General features: G+C 40.4%; 2 protein-coding genes across 2 annotated transcripts in view; both read right to left on the bottom strand.

Moving 5' to 3' along the window:
- Nucleotides 1–12,320, bottom strand: part of LOC131252569 (probable LRR receptor-like serine/threonine-protein kinase At3g47570) — a 35,079-nt gene extending 22,759 nt beyond the window's left edge. The window contains exon 1 of the mRNA XM_058253186.1: nt 9,614–12,320. Within this exon, the coding sequence (XP_058109169.1) occupies nt 9,614–12,314 (2,701 nt within the window). The 5' untranslated portion in view covers nt 12,315–12,320. The remainder of the gene's footprint in view (nt 1–9,613) is intronic.
- LOC131252570 (putative receptor-like protein kinase At3g47110) lies at nt 8,471–9,437 on the bottom strand. Its single transcript, XM_058253187.1, has one exon. The coding sequence runs from the start codon at nt 9,061–9,063 to the stop codon at nt 8,626–8,628; it is 438 nt and encodes a 145-aa protein (XP_058109170.1). The 5' UTR covers nt 9,064–9,437; the 3' UTR covers nt 8,471–8,625.
- Nucleotides 12,321–18,245: the final 5,925 nt, after the last annotated feature.

The following is an 18,245-nucleotide window of genomic DNA, read 5'->3' on the forward strand; positions in this document are numbered from 1 at the left end:
GGTTCTGGCCTTTTTATAATCTAGAGAGAAAACCAGCTAGATAGACAGAGAGAACCAGGGAGTGAGAGAGAGCACCGGGCACGGCGAGCGAGGGAAGAGTGCCGGTGGGCAGACAGTGGGCGGAAGGTGGCTGTTCGGTGGGTGAGAGAGAGAAGAATGGATAGGGGCAGCCTTACTAGGAAAACAATAGTGATTGGACATCCACGGCCATTAAAATCCTCCTAAGGCCCACTGTACCGTTTATTTGACATTAAATCTGTTGATTAGGTCATACAGACCCAGATGAAGAGAATAAACAAAGATCAGCTTGATCCAAAACTTTTATAGCCCCCAAAAAGTTTTTAATGGTCTACGCTCATTCAACACTGTTTCCTGTAATGTGGTCCACTTGAGATTAGGATATACGTCATTTTTGATATCATGTTATAAAATGATCTTGGAAAAATAGATGGACAGCATGGATGAAACACATGCGTCATGGTGGGGCCACAGAGCATCGCCCATTGGCTGGTGGCAGGGGGAGTAGCCAATCCGTTTCCCAGTATGCAATCTCCGTACGAAAATCGATAGCGTGCATGCATTTTTCAACATCTCTGGAACGATGGTGGTTCATCCGTCTGAAGTTGTTGGTGTGAATGAATGCATACCTATCAATTCACACCGTCTAAATCATAGCCCCATTTTGGACATATATAGCCCAAAAGTAGCACGGATGGAGTACTTCAAATATAGAGACCTGAAAGATGTGGTGTACCATGCAGTGCATATGCAATTCAGTGCATTCAGACCATTCATGGGTCTGGATTAAATCTGCAGGCTATTTCAACTCAGGTGAGCCCTCGCACACATGAAGGGTGGGCGTTCTCTCCCATCTTGTTCCCTGTGCCGCACTCCACATGAGTGTCTCATCAGGCTATTTTATGCCTAGAGTGTGGCATCATCTCACACATCTCATGGATGGATTGGATGTCCTGAATTCTTCATGTGGGCTCCACATCCGTCTGGTACCATTACAAACTTACGGTGGTACTATTACCACTGGAGTGCAACTTTTCAAATTAACAATGGCTGTTTATAGTTTTTAGAAGATGGGATTGAATGATGGGAATTGAAAGCCTACCTGTGAATACTTCTCGGATTCAGAGAAGTTCTAGATCAAGCTGGTATTTGTATTTTTCCTTCGTTTCAGGAAGGTTTAAATTGTGACGAGGCTGGATGGATGGCATGGATTGATAAAACAAATATATCACACTGGCCCCACAGAATCGATACGTCACCTACCTACCTGGTGCTGGGTTCACCAGACAATCCGGTCTGCATATGTACAAGACATATTCAGAAAAATCAAGCAATAAGTTCGGGGCTTTAAGGAGGGATGGTCCACGAGGTGATAGCACATGGAGCGGTCATATTCAGAAAATCAAGCAATTCAGTTGGTATCATTTAATGAGGATGGCCCACTCAAAGTAAAGCATAGGTGTACCCATTCAACCGCCATAACCCTAAAGAAGCAAGCGGTCAGATCTCCTTAGTCTTTACTCGTGCCACGGTGGTCGACTTACAAGAGTTCTAACACCTAGACAAGGGTTTGAGTACCCATAAGGTGAAATCCACCCCTGCGTATAAGGGTGTGGGTGCGTGCATGTGGGGGCGTAGTGGGTATGAGCTGGATTATGGCTGTAATTCTTGGCCCATTTAATAAATGGGTTGTGCTTTGGCGAGGTTAGTGCTATGAAAATAGGATGGATCCACACATCGAGCAGCACCCAGCATCAAAATCATTGGACAATTAATGTAAAACATGGTACATATACATTTTGGTTGGGTTAAAAGAAGGTGGATCGTAAATTGATTATATCTTTTGATCTGGGTATCGTTACGAGGCGCATAACTTATCAATCTTTATTGAAACGGGTCATCCGAGGTGAAGTGGGTTGTGTCTCTCCGTTTGGTCACAAAACGCTCAAAAATAAAAATTTAAGGAAAATTTACTATTTTTAGTAATTTTGATTTATTTTTTAATATTTTCTTACTTTTAGAGTTTTAGATTATTTTATTTATTTTTTATTTTTTTAGAACAACTTGTAATCATGCTAACTCTCCAAGTAAAATTGACTAATGCTCCAAAAAATAAAATAAAAATATTCCCTCTAAAAGTTGGGATGCAACCAGTCCTCTAAACTTCCATTTGGTATGTCCTGGAAAAATAGCCTGCATTGAAATCATTGCCCTTAATATCAATGCTTGATCAAGATGCTAAGATCTTGATGTGAATCCGATGCCTGACATTTCTCAGTGCCTTGCATTTTGCAAGGAAGTTCCTTTTCGTTGAGGATTGAGAAATTTTACTGCACAATTAGACCATCATGAACAAAGCATCCTTTATAAGCAACGGCCTTTATAGTCTCAAATGCACTGCTTAACAGAGAGGAAGTGCGTGTAGGCATTTTTTAAAGAAAGAAAATCTTATTAACACAACAACAAAGATGCGTGTATGCATCTTTTCATAACCCTTTGTCTTTTAAGCTTAAACTACAAACGTTTGTAAGGGCGTGTTTGGATACGCGTATAGTATTGTATTGCGATGTAATACTATACATTGCGTATACTCCGGACATTGTACACTGTATTCATGACTATTAGCATAGATCAGTAGAATGTTTGGTATGGAGTGACCTTGGATATCTATTCAGCGGATATACTCAATTCAATGTTTGTTCAAGGAACGGACTCCCCAGTGCGAAAAGTCCGTAACACAGACCACATGTGTTACTTGCTACGGACCACGGATGAGCTACTAAAACTTGACACCACCCTATGGATGGTGTCAAATGCTCTGGGGGGCACCAACACGATGCATGCCGACAAATACTACATAGTATTTCTCCATTTGTACCTATAAAAAACCTAATTACCGTCAGTTTGGATGTGCCTGAAATGATGAAGCTGTGTTGTTTCAGAAAGTATAGATCTAAAAACATCTCTATTGACAATTATGCAATGAATATTATAAATAGAAAGCCAAATTGAAATTCTACGTACAAAATAAACATACTCTTTCTCACTTGATAGTCACCCTTTAAACCCAAACTGACATAATAATACCCATTCGACGGATGGATTCAAATCCTGGTTGTTGTGAAAAGAATATTACATACATTGCTTACTTGAATGAAGACTTATACAACTTCCAATTTGATGATATAAAATCAGTCTTAAAAACCAGCACTGATCAGATACAGAAAAACAACAGACGAATTTACGATTATATCAACCATATCATTTGACTAATATAGAAGAATGAAACATTGCATAAACTAACATCTCCAAAACAACAAGTAGAATCTCTGTATAGATCCCACATCTCCAAAACAGCAAGTAGAATCTCTGTTATAGATCTAGACAGACAAATTTAAGATTATATCAACAATAGCATTTGACTAATATAGAAGAATGAAACATTGCATAAACCAACATATCCAAAACAGCAAGTAGAACCTCTGTAATAGATCTCACATCTCCAAAACAGCAAGTAGAATCTTTGTTATAGATCCAGACAGACTTAAATGCAAGTCAGTGCTATAACCAACCTGCATGCATTGCTTGGTATATCATATGAAGTCAACTGAACTGTAGTGACATCTATGCATCACCACAATCCCACAATCCCTATATATATATATATATATATATATATATATATATATATATATATATATATATATATATATATATATATATATATTAAAATTACTGATGGTGCAACCATCAGCATCACCACAATCCCAAATTAACAACAAACCAGAGTAATCTGTGCTCCAATGATCACCCATCTAATCCACCTTCACCACCCATCCAAACCCATTCTAACATAACGGTTTTACAAAACAAACAAAAACAAACAAAAAGTTCAGTTTCATCAACTTTCTTAGTAATGTTTATCAGATTGGGCCACTACGTTCGAGGAGTTTTTATACCCACTCCTTTCTCCTCTCATGGTCCATCTTCAAGAAATATCCAGTGCTAACAAGATCTTGCATCAACCAGGCAGCCCGTATTTAGTCCTCGGGACTAAGGCCATCAACTTCTTCAAGTATGCCCAACACTCGCTGCAGTCTAGTCATTGTTTTGCCCTGAGACATTGTGATAGTAAGGGACTTGACAGCTTCAGCCACTTCTCCTATTCTATCACCGATGACATCACTCGGCTTACCCCTTTTTTGCCGGGTATAGCTTGTTACGGTTGAGTTAGTACTTTTTGAGCCCCTAGAGGTCTCTATAGGTACTGTTTTATCACTGTGTACCCGTTGTGATCCATCGATGGCACGATAGGCTGAACCATTGTCGTGGTCATCCCCAGAATCAGAGGAAAGGTGAACTGTCTCAGTCCCAATATCATCGGATTCAAAATCAGTATTGAATTCATTTCTAGATCGACGACGACCAGACAATGGTGACGAATAAGCGGTGCTCGCAAATGAGCCATGGGCACAGTCACTGCCGAACATGAAAGCCAAATTGCTGAATCTTTCGATATGTTTCCCACAGACTTTTTCGGCGAATGGATGTGACTGCAAAACCGCATTAATGTAGTCTCGTTAGCAACTATTTAGCAATTTTCATTGATGGCATATATTACAAAAAAGTTGTAGCTATTACTTACCGTAATATACCCATCCCATACTTCGTCAGTTGCTATCACCATTTTCATATGACTATCCCAGCCAAACCCAGAAGCGTTGAGCATATATTGGATAGCCCAATAAATCTCTTTAATGTACGTAAGCGATTTGAGATATGTTTGTTCTCTAGATAAACACCACATCTAGTAGAGATTTCATTTATTGTGGCCTTGTAGGCCTCAAGTTTGAAACCGATATCACTCTTTCTTTTGAGATTCACCTATTCCACTAGTGCATTGTCCATATCATCCATCCATTAAACCCGACCAGATATCCTATTACCTGTATTTTTCTTAATTTTGCTTGGTGTGTCATTTCTCTTACTTGGGCTACCAAATTGTTTACTTAGTGTTGCAGAAGATTTTTTAGGGGAGCATGTATCCCCTATAGGGGAACTCGATTGCAACAGAGATCTTTTCCCCTTGTACGAACTTCGTAGGAAATTCATATTACCTACGCATTAGTAACAGTTGATGGGAATAAGAAAACCTGATTTTAAGAAACATTGCAAATATTTGTCCTCACATAATGGAGAGATGATGATAGGATATTAAAAGTACCAGTTACCAAACATACTAATCACATATATCATAACATCCATGCATGATCCATCACTACCTTAACCACAAATTTAGCAACTATCCCAAACCAAAATAGATGATTAGAAAAGAAATTCTGCTGTTATACAAAACAATAATATACATGTCCAGAAACTTAAAATTGTTAACGTCACTGCCGGGTCCGAGAGAGACTATCATTCCACATCCTATCTACAACATCATCCCTCTTTTTCACCCAATCTTCCCTTGCTTTATCAGTCACGCGAGATAAAGCGTAATCTTCTTCGGCCACAGTCACGTCAACAGGAGATGGGACATTTCCTCATCATTGTCTGCAATATCCTCAATAGTCTCTGAAAAGCCATCATCACCATACACACGAATGAAGTTGTGTATAACACAGCAAGCTATAATAATCTTTACTTGAGTTTTAAACTTGAACTGTGGTGCGACACGTAGTATAGGAAAACGGCCTTTCAAGAGACCAAAACAACGCTCTATGACATTTTGTAGCCGTGCATGACAATAATTAAAGAGTTCTTTCTTGTTAGCAGGCTTACGTCCTTTACGATACTCATTCAAATGATATCTGACACCTCGATAGGGTGCCATAAACCCAGGAGAATGCGCATATCCCGCATCAACCACATAGCATTTCCTTACACAAACCAAGTTATATATATTAAGGATATGACATTTGCCATTGTCTTACTCTTTACAGGAAATAACAACAATTTGTATTTACCATGAGGAATAAGGAAATAATTTGGTCGACGGGTTAACGCATTTTGTAAAACACGAGCATTAGAGGCCGAACCATCCTAACCCGTAAGCACATATACAAATTTCATATTAAACGTACAAGCTGCCATTATATTCTGAGACAGAAAACCTTTCCGATTTCGAAAGGTGGCGTTGGCTTCCTTGGCCAAATATGCATGGATATGAATCCCATCAAGTGCCCCGATACAATCCTACAAGAAATTTATTACGCATTTTAGGTTATTTATTACTGTTTAGCATACATTCCATTTAATTTATTTCTGAAATAAGAATTGTTTTACCTGAAAGTATGACGACCACATAAGATTATCGAATATTGCTTTCGGAGTATGTAAACATAGGAACTTCACATATTCGGGATATAGTCCAATTACAACATCAAGAACTCTATGAAAATAACGACTAACTGTTTCACCAGACCTTGAAAAACGATGACCAATGACACAATTTCGCATATTATGGCCGATAGTGTGAAGAAACAATACCACCTGTTCCTCTAAGCTACACCTCTTTAAATCTGAAAGTAAATTTCTATCTCTAAATAGATAGCACAATTCGAAGAACTTATCCCGACTCATTCTTAGCTGTGCTAGGCAGTCAGCATCACTTTTCTTAATGATTCCATTTATGAATCTATTCCTCTCTATATTACCACATCTAGGCAAAGCCTCTATACAATAATGTCGACAGTATTCGGCAGCTCCCATGACACACGTAGACGCTACAATTACCGTTAATGCAGCTGTTACTTCGTTTTCATTTCATTCACTATTGGAGGACTAATCATAGTTAGATTCACTACTATGAGACCCCATAAGCCAGAAGGGTCTGTCACCTGTTATCCTTTTCAAGATTTTCTATTTATTAATGCAAATGATAGTATAACATCATAATGCAGAATAGAATTCAGGTACACAGAAGATGAGTTGATTTCAATGTCTATGGATTCTTCAGACGAAATCAAATATGTACATTATATTTAACAGTTCAACATATTTAAGTCAAGTCTCAGATATAACACATGATACATCTCCCGGATACATCTTCAAATACTACTATATCGAACAATCATCTGAGTACAGAGTTAAAATGATGAAGGTATATTTATCAAATATAGGATACAAAATGTGATATTAGTTATTGGTCCTTCAAAGATCTATCATAACAAATGAACATCTCCAAATAATACAGTGGATACAATGAATATAGAGAATCGCAGGAAGATACATCCTATCAGCCATATGTGAAAACGAGATCCGTGCAATTTAAATCATGTAAGAAAGAAGATGAAATATTACCTTCGACAATGAAATACCCTCTGGATCTTATAGACGCAACCCAGAAAATTTTCAGAACTTAGTTCTCTCTTCTCTGTTACATTTCGTGGAAGAATATAGAAGACAGAAGTGTTTTTTATAGGCCTCCAAGAAATGAAGTTAATTTCGGTTGATGGAGTTCATCTACTCACACACTCTATGACATGCACAAGCCATGTCGAAGGTGTTCGGAGGTGAATCCATCTCCCGGATATTCTTTTGATATGCAGTTTAAAAATAAAGATTTCCTTGTGAAGAATATTGTCTCTCAGGTGTATTACATACTTTTGAGTCTTTCTAGGGTACAAGAGAGAATTGTCTCCATAGCCCTAATTGACTGCTCAAACAACAGAAGGTGCATGGAGAGAATGTATATTCAGAAGACATAGAATGCATGTTGTCAAGTAAAAATAGTGATCGAACTTTGTCCGAGATACTACAGACGATGGAAAATACATTACCTGCTTTTTCAGATTCTGTGAGAATGATGGGTATAAGGGAAAAGAATATCGATTTTTCTTACGATGATGCAGCAACACAGTTGATTGCATCTTCGTCTGGGCCAAAGACAGACGGGCGTACATCCCGGCTGACGTCCTAGATTGAAATGGAGAGGCACGATCTCCTCTTTCGTAGAATCGCAGACGAACGGAGAAGAGGGAAGAAGATATACACTTGCGCAATGGTCTCTCAAGGCACCATAGGAGAGGGGATTTTTTTCTTCCAGGCTTGTCTGCAAGGCAATGAAGTCGGTTGTACTGCCCGATATGAGAAGACATAAGAGCAGTGACGTGTGCCCATCCGTTTCAGTTCTGAGACGTACTTAAGGCGGCGAGTGTATATCGGATTTCAAATCCGATTCAAACATATGTTAATGCAATATTTTAACATAAAACAATATTGTACGTTCTGGGCCTGCGATCCAAACACACCCTAATGGATTTGGGCTTATGAGAAGGGGAACAAAAAATCGTACATGAAGTCAACATGCAACACATGCAACACAATATGTTACCAGTAGTTACATGACCCAAAAAAAAAAAAAAAAAAGAAAAAAAAGAAAAAAAGAAAAAAGAAAAAAAGAAGAAGAAGAGATTGCTCCCAGACATGACCATGGTCCAAGACAATTACCAATATGAAAGTCCCCAATTGCATTCTCCGCATCAGTAACAATTACATGCTCGACAAGTGGTCTTCAGCCATCCAATTTTATCGATATATGCAAATTGCCATTGGACATGAGCTGATGACAGCCACGTTGATGTAAGACGAACGGGCCCCACATCAGCGAAGGGTCTCGTTTCTTCCTTCCCTATAGATCCCAGCCCCAAGAAACATGTCTCTCATCACATGCATTTTATTGACTACATCTTTCATCAGCATCCGTTCTCTGGGGGATTCAACAGAACATGCAACTCCAATACCAAACAAAGAAACCAAGCACCTGAAGACACTACCTCTTTTGACTTCCGGACTTCTGATATGACTGAATGCTATTTCTTCCTCTATTTCTTGATCTTGCTCTTGTTCTTCTTTTTGTTCTTCTAAGAGTCGCATATCTGCTATCTCCAGAATTTGATCTGGCAAAGCCATCTTGACAAATTCATGAAGGTAAAAACCGTCCTTAAACATGTCTTCCGTGGGCCTTTTTCCCGTGAACATCTCCAATAAAAGAATTCCAAAACTGTACACGTCACCCGCCGTAGAAACATTGCCACCCATACCATACTCTACAATTCAAATATTTTATTTTTGTAAATATAAAAGGTGGCATTTTATAAAGATCAGGCAATTTTTTTGATATTTGGCAGCTAATCTATCTATTTTGATGCGATTTGCACATGCAGCTAGTCAGACGAATCTCTCTCAAATAAATCATACCATTCCACAACTAGGGGCATTTTAAACATTCTCTTAAATAAATCAACCATCAAACAAAAGGAAAAAAAAAAGTTTCATGGAAAATTTGGTTAGTCATTGTAAATTGATGAAGGGAATTATAATAATATTGTGTTACCAAAAATGTAGTATAAGAAGTATTTATCATCAATGGGGTTGTGTGCACATCCTAAAACTCATTTGGTATAATTTTTTTTATTTTATTTCTTTTTTCACTTTCAAGTTCTTTCTATTGTTAGATCGTTTTTCTTTCTATTGAAAATTATCTAGAATTTTCGAAACAATACAACAAGAAGGAAAAAAGAAAAAAAGAAAAAGGAAAAAAAGAAGAAGAAGAGAGTATGAATAAAAGAAAAAAGGATGGAGTTTTTACCTGGAGCAACGTACCCAATGGATCCCTTCACCACAATGGAGTTGGTTTTATTTGTGGAGTTATCATCAACAGCCACAGAAAGGAACCTTGAGATGCCAAAATCACTTACATGGGCCACCATGTCATTGTCAAGAAGAACATTACTTGGCTTGAGATCACAGTGAGAAATGGGCGTTTGGCAATGGTGATGAAGATAATCCAGAGCATGAGCAACATCAATGGCTATGTTTAACCTCTGAATAAGGTTCAAAGTTCTTGGTTGATGTTCCTCGTCGACTTTTGGATGCAACCACTCCTCTAAACTTCCATTTGGCATGTACTCGAAAACTAGCGCTTTGAAATCATTGCCCTTAAAATCGATGCTTGAGCAGGATGCTAAGATCTTGACGAGATTCCGATGCCTGACATTTCTCAATGCCTCGCATTCTGCAAGGAAGCTCCTAGAAGCTCCTTGTCGTTGAAGATGGAGTACTTTCACTGCAATAATTTGGCCATCCGAAACAAAGCATCCTTTGTAAACAGAACCATAACTTCCTACGCCGATCAAATTGTGTGAAGAGAACCCATCAGTTGCTTTGAGAAGCTCCGCATAAGAAACGTTCTTGTACCGGTCTTCTGAGGAAGTTTGCAAATGCTTCTGTCTTGATTTTCTTCTCCAAAGAAGAGGAGCGAAGCACAACAATAATGAAATCAAACAAACAGCAACAACGATGACTGGTATGAATACTTTCAGGCTTAAAAACCTCCGTGATTTGGATCTCAGAACAAGGCATTTGGGTAGGCCTAGTTTTGGGATACCTCCACAGAGTTTACTGTTCCCTGTGACAGAAATCCCACTTGCATTTTTAAACACCCCTTGGACAGGCACTTGGCCCTCAAAATCATTGAAAGAAAGATTTAGTTTCTGTAAAGAAGTAAAATTCTCTAGATATTTTGGAATTAGACCACTCAAGTTATTTCGCGAGAAATCCAACTCTTCGAGGCCTCTCAGGGTGTTCAATGACAGGGGAATGGTCCCTTGAAAGGCATTACCTTCCATGTACAGGCGTTCCAAGCTCTGGCAACCGCCTAGCGTACCAGGAATTTCGCCGGACAATTTGTTCTCTGAAACATCAAGTTCCCCAATATTTTTCAAGCTACCCACTTCCATGGGTAGGGACCCGATCAAAAAGTTTCTAGCTAAGTTGAGAGAAATTGACAGAGACGAAAGGCTAAGGAGCTCCTTAGGTATTGTACCATCAAGGTTATTTTGAGAAAGGTTCAAAACTATCAGTTTTTGGCAATTTCCGAGACTCGTAGGTATGTTTCCCAATAGGCTGTTTTCTTGCAAGAAAAGTATATTGATTTCAGTGAGGTTGCCCAAGGAAGACGGAATTCGCCCAGAAAATCTATTCACCGACAAGTCTAAATATTGCAGCTTTTGAAGCTTCCCTATACTGATAGGAATGGTACCCGTTAAATTGTTATGATCCAGATTCAATTGGTTCAAGCTGACGAGATTCCCAATCCCCGGAGGAATGCTTCCATACAAATGGTTGAATCCAATCGCCAGCCAATTGAGTCGGGTCGACAGATTGGCTATGGAACTGGGCAGCAAGCCTTGGAAACTGTTGTTATGAAATCCAAATTTTTCCAAGTAGCTACAGTTGGGAAGCGAATCGATGAATTTCAACTCATCTTCTTCCCCTGTTCCAAGTCGGTTACCGCCAATAGTGAATATACGAAGATATCGAAGAGTCCCGACATTCATAGGAACTCCGCCAGTAAAATCGTTGTTGGTGAGATAGATCACTTCCAAGAAAGAAGCATTTGCTAGCGAAACCGGAATGGGTCCGGTAAACCAGTTTCTCGACTCATAGAAGTACCGGAGGTTAGGAAGAAGGAGGCCTAGGTCGGGCGGAAGGGTTCCGTGAAGTTGATTTGCTGAGACTGACAATAGAAATAGTCCAGAGAGATTGTAAATAGTGGTAGGGATTGTGCCCGAGAGATTATTTTCAGCTATCCGGAGGTATTCTAAATTCGGGATGCGACCTAAATCGCTTGGGATGCTTCCATGTAAGTAATTTCTTCTTAAAGAAAGATGAGTGAGAGATGAAAAGTTTCCTAGCCAAGGTGGGATGCTTCCGAAGAGATAGTTGAGAGCGAGAAATAACACACGGAGCTTCGATAAAGAGCTAAGCTCGACGGGAATTTCACCTACTAGCTCATTGGAATTAAAATTGAGGAGTTGGAGGTTGGAGCAGTAAGTGACATTGGATGGGATTTCTCCTCCAAATGAATTGTAACTGAGATTGAGATGCTGGAGACGGAAGAGGTGTCCTATTTCTTGTGGGATTTCACCGCTGAAGCTGTTGTCTCCGAGGTCGATTACCTTGAGGAAGGTAAGATTTCCTACTTGGGGAGGAATAGAACCTTCCAGTTTGAGGGACGTTAGGTTGAGGACGGTGACCCTCTCATGCCTGAGACTGCACGTTACTCCCCGCCACGTGCAGAAATGAAGAGAATGGTTCCACGAGCTCATGGCGTTGAAAGGATCTTTGGTTATTCGATCCTTGATGGCGAGCAGAGCCAGTCGATCGGTTTCGTTGGCTGGGACGGGGGCAAATCTAGACCGTTGGGACAGACACAAGAAGAGCGTGGCATTGAGAAGAAATGACCAAAATAACCTTGAACTCACAGATAGCAGCTCCATAAGGACCATAACGAAGGGAGAAATTGAGCTGTGATCGCAAAGACACCGCTCAGCCCAAATTTATAGTGGAGCAAGGAAGAATGTGGAGCCCACCTGGCAGGCGGCTTTGACCTTGCATGTGGGAGCGGATTGCATGGGCCTTTGTGGGTTCATAGAAATGTCTGTGAAAAATACACCCTATCCATCTGTTTTAAAAGACCACAGTAGGATAGGATTCTAAAAATAAGGCATATTCAAAACTTAGGTAAGCCATACAAAACAGTGGGAACAGCCATGTCCATAGTTGAAACCAAAGTATAGCTGACCATGATGTTCATATGCCATCCAAACCGTTAATAGAAATACTACCACTCAGATAAAAGTGTAGTTGCAGTACATAAATATTCGTTTTGTCATCTTAAAGGCTGTTTACTAGTTTTTGATACTTTTAACATTACTCTCTCTCTCTCTCTCTCTCTCTCTCACCATTTACGTTGGCGTGGCCTACTTGAAAGATGAATGGATCTGAATTTTTGTCCCTATATAAGTTCTCCTTAGTGGATCCTAACTGATGAATGGATCTTAGCAAATATGCCAGTTTACATAACTATGACATGCATTCTAAAATCCCTCAATACAGGTGTATGCACTGTATAAAATGGGGAATATTTTCATTAAATGCCCGGCTAGTTTGGACCAAAAGTCACGGTCCGACTAGTTGCTATATATATATATATATATATATATATATATATATATATATATATATATGGAAGAGGGTTAGTCAAGCTCACGGGAACTTCCCGGGAAGTTGAGCTGGGTGGGCAACATGCGTGTTGACTACCAACACTGGGCATTTGATGGGTTCCCTTTAAATCATGGGATATTCAAAAAACCAGTTATATAAGGAACTTAGGTGGGCTATACAATCTAAAATCATGCGAAGACATGCCTAAATTATATAAAAGCACTTGGTGGGGCCCACTAGAAATTTGGATGCATCTTAAAGATGGTCTGACCCCTCATCAAAGTGGGACACACATAACGGATGGGCTGGATTTGTGAAATACATCTCGATGGGCCCAACGAATGATTATGAATGTTTTAATGGAGGGTAACCCCTCTCAACTTTTGTATGTGGTGTGAGTCACACAAGTCAGGGATTGACTTGATTTTTAAGCTCTAGGCCCACCATGGAATGGTGCATCTAATTGATGGGGTAGATGTCCGACACGCATCACAGTGGGGCCCACACAGCTCGACCTGATGGGAAGTTCCCATGAGCTCTACAACATAGAACATTTTCACACACACACACACATACATACACATTCTATGCAGTCAACCTCATGAGAACTTCCCATGACGTTGAGCTGTGTGGGCCCCATGTGATGAATGTCAAACATCTACCCCATCAATCAGATGCATCATTCCATGGTAGGCCTTGGGCTTAAAAATTAAGTTAATCCATGACTTGTGTGGGCCACACCACATACAAAAGTTTAGATGGGTTACCCTCCCATTAAAATATTCATAATAATTATTTAGGTCCACCAAGATGTGGTTCACAAATCTAGCCCATCCATTATGTGTGTCCCACTTAGATGAGGGGTTGGACCAAGTTTCAGCCGCATCCAAATTTTAAGTGGGCCCCACCAAGTGCTTTTATATGTTTTAAGCACGTCTTCACGTGATTTTAAATGGTATGGTCCACCTGAGTTTAGTATATGGCTGATTTTTGAGATATCCCATAACCTAAAGGGAACCCATCAAATGCATGGTGTTGATGTTTGACGTGTATCACGGTAGGGCCCACATAGCTAAACCTCATGGAAAGTTCCCATGAGGTCGACCTCATGTACCATTTAATTTCCACACACACACACACACATATATATATAGAGAGAGAGAGAGAGGCATGCTCACCTACACACTTGTGCACATGCACACCTTTGCATACATTATGGGAGTCTAATCCGAACCGTCTATGTGATGTGACATCCCATGTAACCCAAGGGACTAATTTTCACAATGATCTAAAATTTGTGGGCCATAGAAAATAGAGATGTAAATCGAGATGCTGGTTAGATTTCTGCACAACAGAAACAGTTATGTTGTTGTTATAGAAAAACCATATTTTTCCCACCAATATCACCTTTAGAGGAAGAAAAGTGGAAGCCCAACTTTAGACCCACCTCTACTCTTTTTTCCTCCTTGGCCATAGGTTCTAAAATAGCAAGACACCAGGGATTGTGATTGCGGACAATCCCACGAGTTGTCTTAAGTGTTGTTGGATTTGCTACCCCTCTAGTATTCTAAATAAGAGCACTATCCATCAGTATAACATTAAGATGATAGAGCGGTCTGACATTAATGAGCACATAAGTACTTTCGGCAAATTACTCTTTAAATTGATGAATGTGGAGGTTAAGATTAACGAGGATGATCAAGCCGTAATCCTCTTGAGTTCTCTTTCACCATTCTATGAGAATCTTGTGGACACCTCGATACGTAGTAGGGATACCATTAATGTAGAAACTATCATCTCAGCCCTCCATGAGAAACAGATGAGAAGGAAAGATAATGGCTAGGGTTCCTCTATAAAGGCATTGGTTACTAGGGGAAGGAATTTAGAATAAGAGAAGGGTAATTCTCAATGTATTGATTGTTTATCAGGGAAACAACATAGAGTTTCATTTATTAAAACTGCTTCTCATGTTAATAAAGTGCATGCATTAGATTTGGTTTATTCTGATGTTTGTGGTCCTATGAGGACAAAAACCTTGGGTGGGGCATTGTATTTTGTCACTTTTATAGATGATACATCTAGGAGGGTTTGAGTTTATGCTTTGAAATCCAAGGACGAGGTCTTTGGTGTGTTTAAATTGTTTCATGCTATGGTCGAGAGAGAGACAAGTAGATCATTGAAGTGCATTCGCACTGACAATGGTGGTGAATACATTGGCGACTTTTATGAGTATTGCAAGTCCCTAGGTATATGGCATGAACAGATGGTTCCCAAGACCCCCCAGCATAATGGTGTGGCTGAGCGAATGAATCGTACCATTGTTGAGAGAATCAGATGCATGTTATCTCATGCGAAGTTGCCCAAGACGTTCTGGGGAGAAGCAATGCACACGGCGGTGTATTTGATAAACAGGTCTCCATCAACCCCATTGAATGGAGAAGTACCTGAGAAGGTGTGGACTGGACAGGATCCATCGTACAATCATCTTAGGGTGTTTGGATGCAGGGCATCCATTCACGTACCAAAGGACGAGAGGTCCAAGCTCGATATGAAGATCAGACAATGTGTGTTCTTGGGGTACGGTGATGAAAAGTTCGGTTACAGATTGTGGGATCCGACCGAGAGGAAGCTCGTTAGGAGCAGAGATGTGGTTTTTTTTAAAGATCAGTATATAGAAGACATTGGTAAGCCATAGAAGAACCAGCCTAGTTTAGGTGAGCTATAGGACATGGATCCGATTATTCCTCCCGTGGTTCCTGATGACGGAGGAGTACAAAAAGGTGCAGAGGACGAGGGAATTCTTTTAGAAGATGGACCAGCGGAGCAGCCCCTACTTGATCCACCGGTTGAGTCACAGGTGAGGAGGTCATCTAGGGACAGACAATCGTCCAAGAGGTACTCGCTACATGAGTACATTATGCTGACTGATGGGGGAGAGCTAGAAGATTATTTTGAGGCCCTAGCCGATGAGCATAAGGGGGAGTGGTTGAAAGCTATGCAAGAGGAGATGAGATCCTTACATAAGAACCACACCTATGACATGGTGAGACTGCCTAAGGGCAAGAAAGCTCTGAGCAACAAGTGGGTGTTCAAAAAGAAGATTGAGCAGAAAAATTCATAGATGAGGTTCAAGGCCAGACTTGTAGTGAAAGGGTTCGGTCAGAGGAAATATATAGACTTCGAGGGGATATTCTTACCAGTGGTGAAGATGACATCCATACAGGTGTTGCTTGAATTGGCGACTAGTATGGATCTGGAGATAGAGTAGTTAGATGTTAAAACTGCCTTCCTCTATAGTGATCTGGAAGAAGAGATATACATGCACTAACCAGAGGGGTTCGAAGTCAAGGGCAAAGAACATATGGTGTGTACGCTGAGGAAGAACTTGTATGGGTTGAAAGAAGCTCCACGACAATGGTACAAGAAGTTCGACTCGTTTATGTTGAACCATGAGTATGACATAACGGAGTCGGACCACTGTGTGTTCACGCATAAGTTCTCAGATGGTGATTTCTTAATTCTGCTGCTATACGTTGATGACATGCTCATCATGGGAAAAGACATCAAGAAGATCGACAGGCTGAAACAGAAGTTGGGCAAGTCTTTTGCGATGAAAGATTTGGGCCCGGCTAAACAGATCCTAGGAATGGAGATAACTCGTGATACAAGCAGTAGGAAGCTTTGACTGTCACAAGAGCGGTATATTGAGAAAGTCCTAGAGCGGTTCAATATGAATGCAGCGAAGCCGGTCAGTACTCCACTGGATGGTCAGTTCAGACTAAGCGATAAGCAGTGTCCCAAGACGAAGACAGAGGTGGAAGAGATGTAGAAGATACCCTACGCGTCAACTGTAGGAAGTTTGATGTATGGTATGGTGGTACATGCCCAGACATAGCATATGCGGTTGGTGTTGTCAGCCGGTATCTTGCCAATCATGGGAAAGAATATTGGGCAGTGGTGAAATAGATACTGCGGTATCTAAGAGGCTCATCCGGATTGAGCCTATGCTATGGTGAAGGAAAACCTATGTTAGAGGGCTACACAGATGCTGATATGGCAGGTGACATAGAATCCAAGAAGTCTACATTGGGGTTCATGTTCACGTTTGCAGGGGGAGCAGTCTCTTGGCAGAGCAAGCTACAGAAGGTCGTAGCATTGTCGACGACAGAGGCCGAGTACATTGCGGTCACAGAGGCATGTAAAGAGATGCTTTGGATGAAGAGGTTTTTACAAGAACTTAGCTTAAAGAACGAGGAGCACGTAGTCTATTACGATAGTCAAAGTGCTATACACTTGAGTAAGAATCCAAGTCAGCATTCCAAGTCGAAGCATATAGAAATTTGGTATCACTGGATCAGGGATACTTTGGAACAGAAGGTGTTACAGCTTGAGAAGGTCCATACGGACGATAATGGGTCAGACATGATGACCAAGGCATTGCTCAAGGGCAAGTTTGAGGTTTGTAGAAACCTATCTGGCTTGAAGAATGTGAATTCCTCTTGAGTCGGAAAGGGGAATATTTGATGGGGTTTTCTTCCTCAGTTCAGAGGAGAGGTAGCGCAGTGTCCTTATGTGACTCTAATTCCTCCGCTTATGCGCAGTTTCCTTATGTGACTCTAATTCCTTCAGTTCTCTATTTAAGGGGTTCCAAAACAGGATTAGGGTATTCTATTTTAAGGGATTCTCATGTTCAAGTTGAGAGAGAGAGAGAGAGAAAATAAAAAAAGAGAGGAAGGTTATGGAAGGGAGTCGACGTCTCAGCGCTTCTACTTCCTCGTGATCGGTGAGATCTCTCTATTTTTCTTTTATTCTCTTATTGTTTATCCAATCCTGCGTGAGTGAAGAAGGTTGTAACGTTCTACTTCATAGTGGATTGTTGATCTGGACGAGGTCATGTGGTTTTTACCTCTTTGAGGGTTTTCCACGTAAAAATCTCTCATGTAGTATGGTTTATGCTTGATTTATTTCATTGCTTTATTATTCCATAATTCTGGTTTGTTTCGGGAGGCTAGATCCTAAGGTTTTGTGCAAGGCCCCCAACAGTATGTCTCATGAACTTATAGCAATTCCCTCCAAGCTAGTCAGGTCACCCCTCCCTAAGGTCTGCAAGAGTGGTTGGGTGCTTAATAAAGGCAGTTGGATCATTGCACAAAAAAGAGTGGTTGGGTTTTTAATACTTCCGATGCAATAATGAGGGTGCCCCTCCAAATAGC

The sequence above is a fragment of the Magnolia sinica genome, chromosome 8, assembly GCF_029962835.1.
Source record: "Magnolia sinica isolate HGM2019 chromosome 8, MsV1, whole genome shotgun sequence".
In the NCBI taxonomy this organism is placed as follows: domain Eukaryota; kingdom Viridiplantae; phylum Streptophyta; class Magnoliopsida; order Magnoliales; family Magnoliaceae; genus Magnolia; species Magnolia sinica.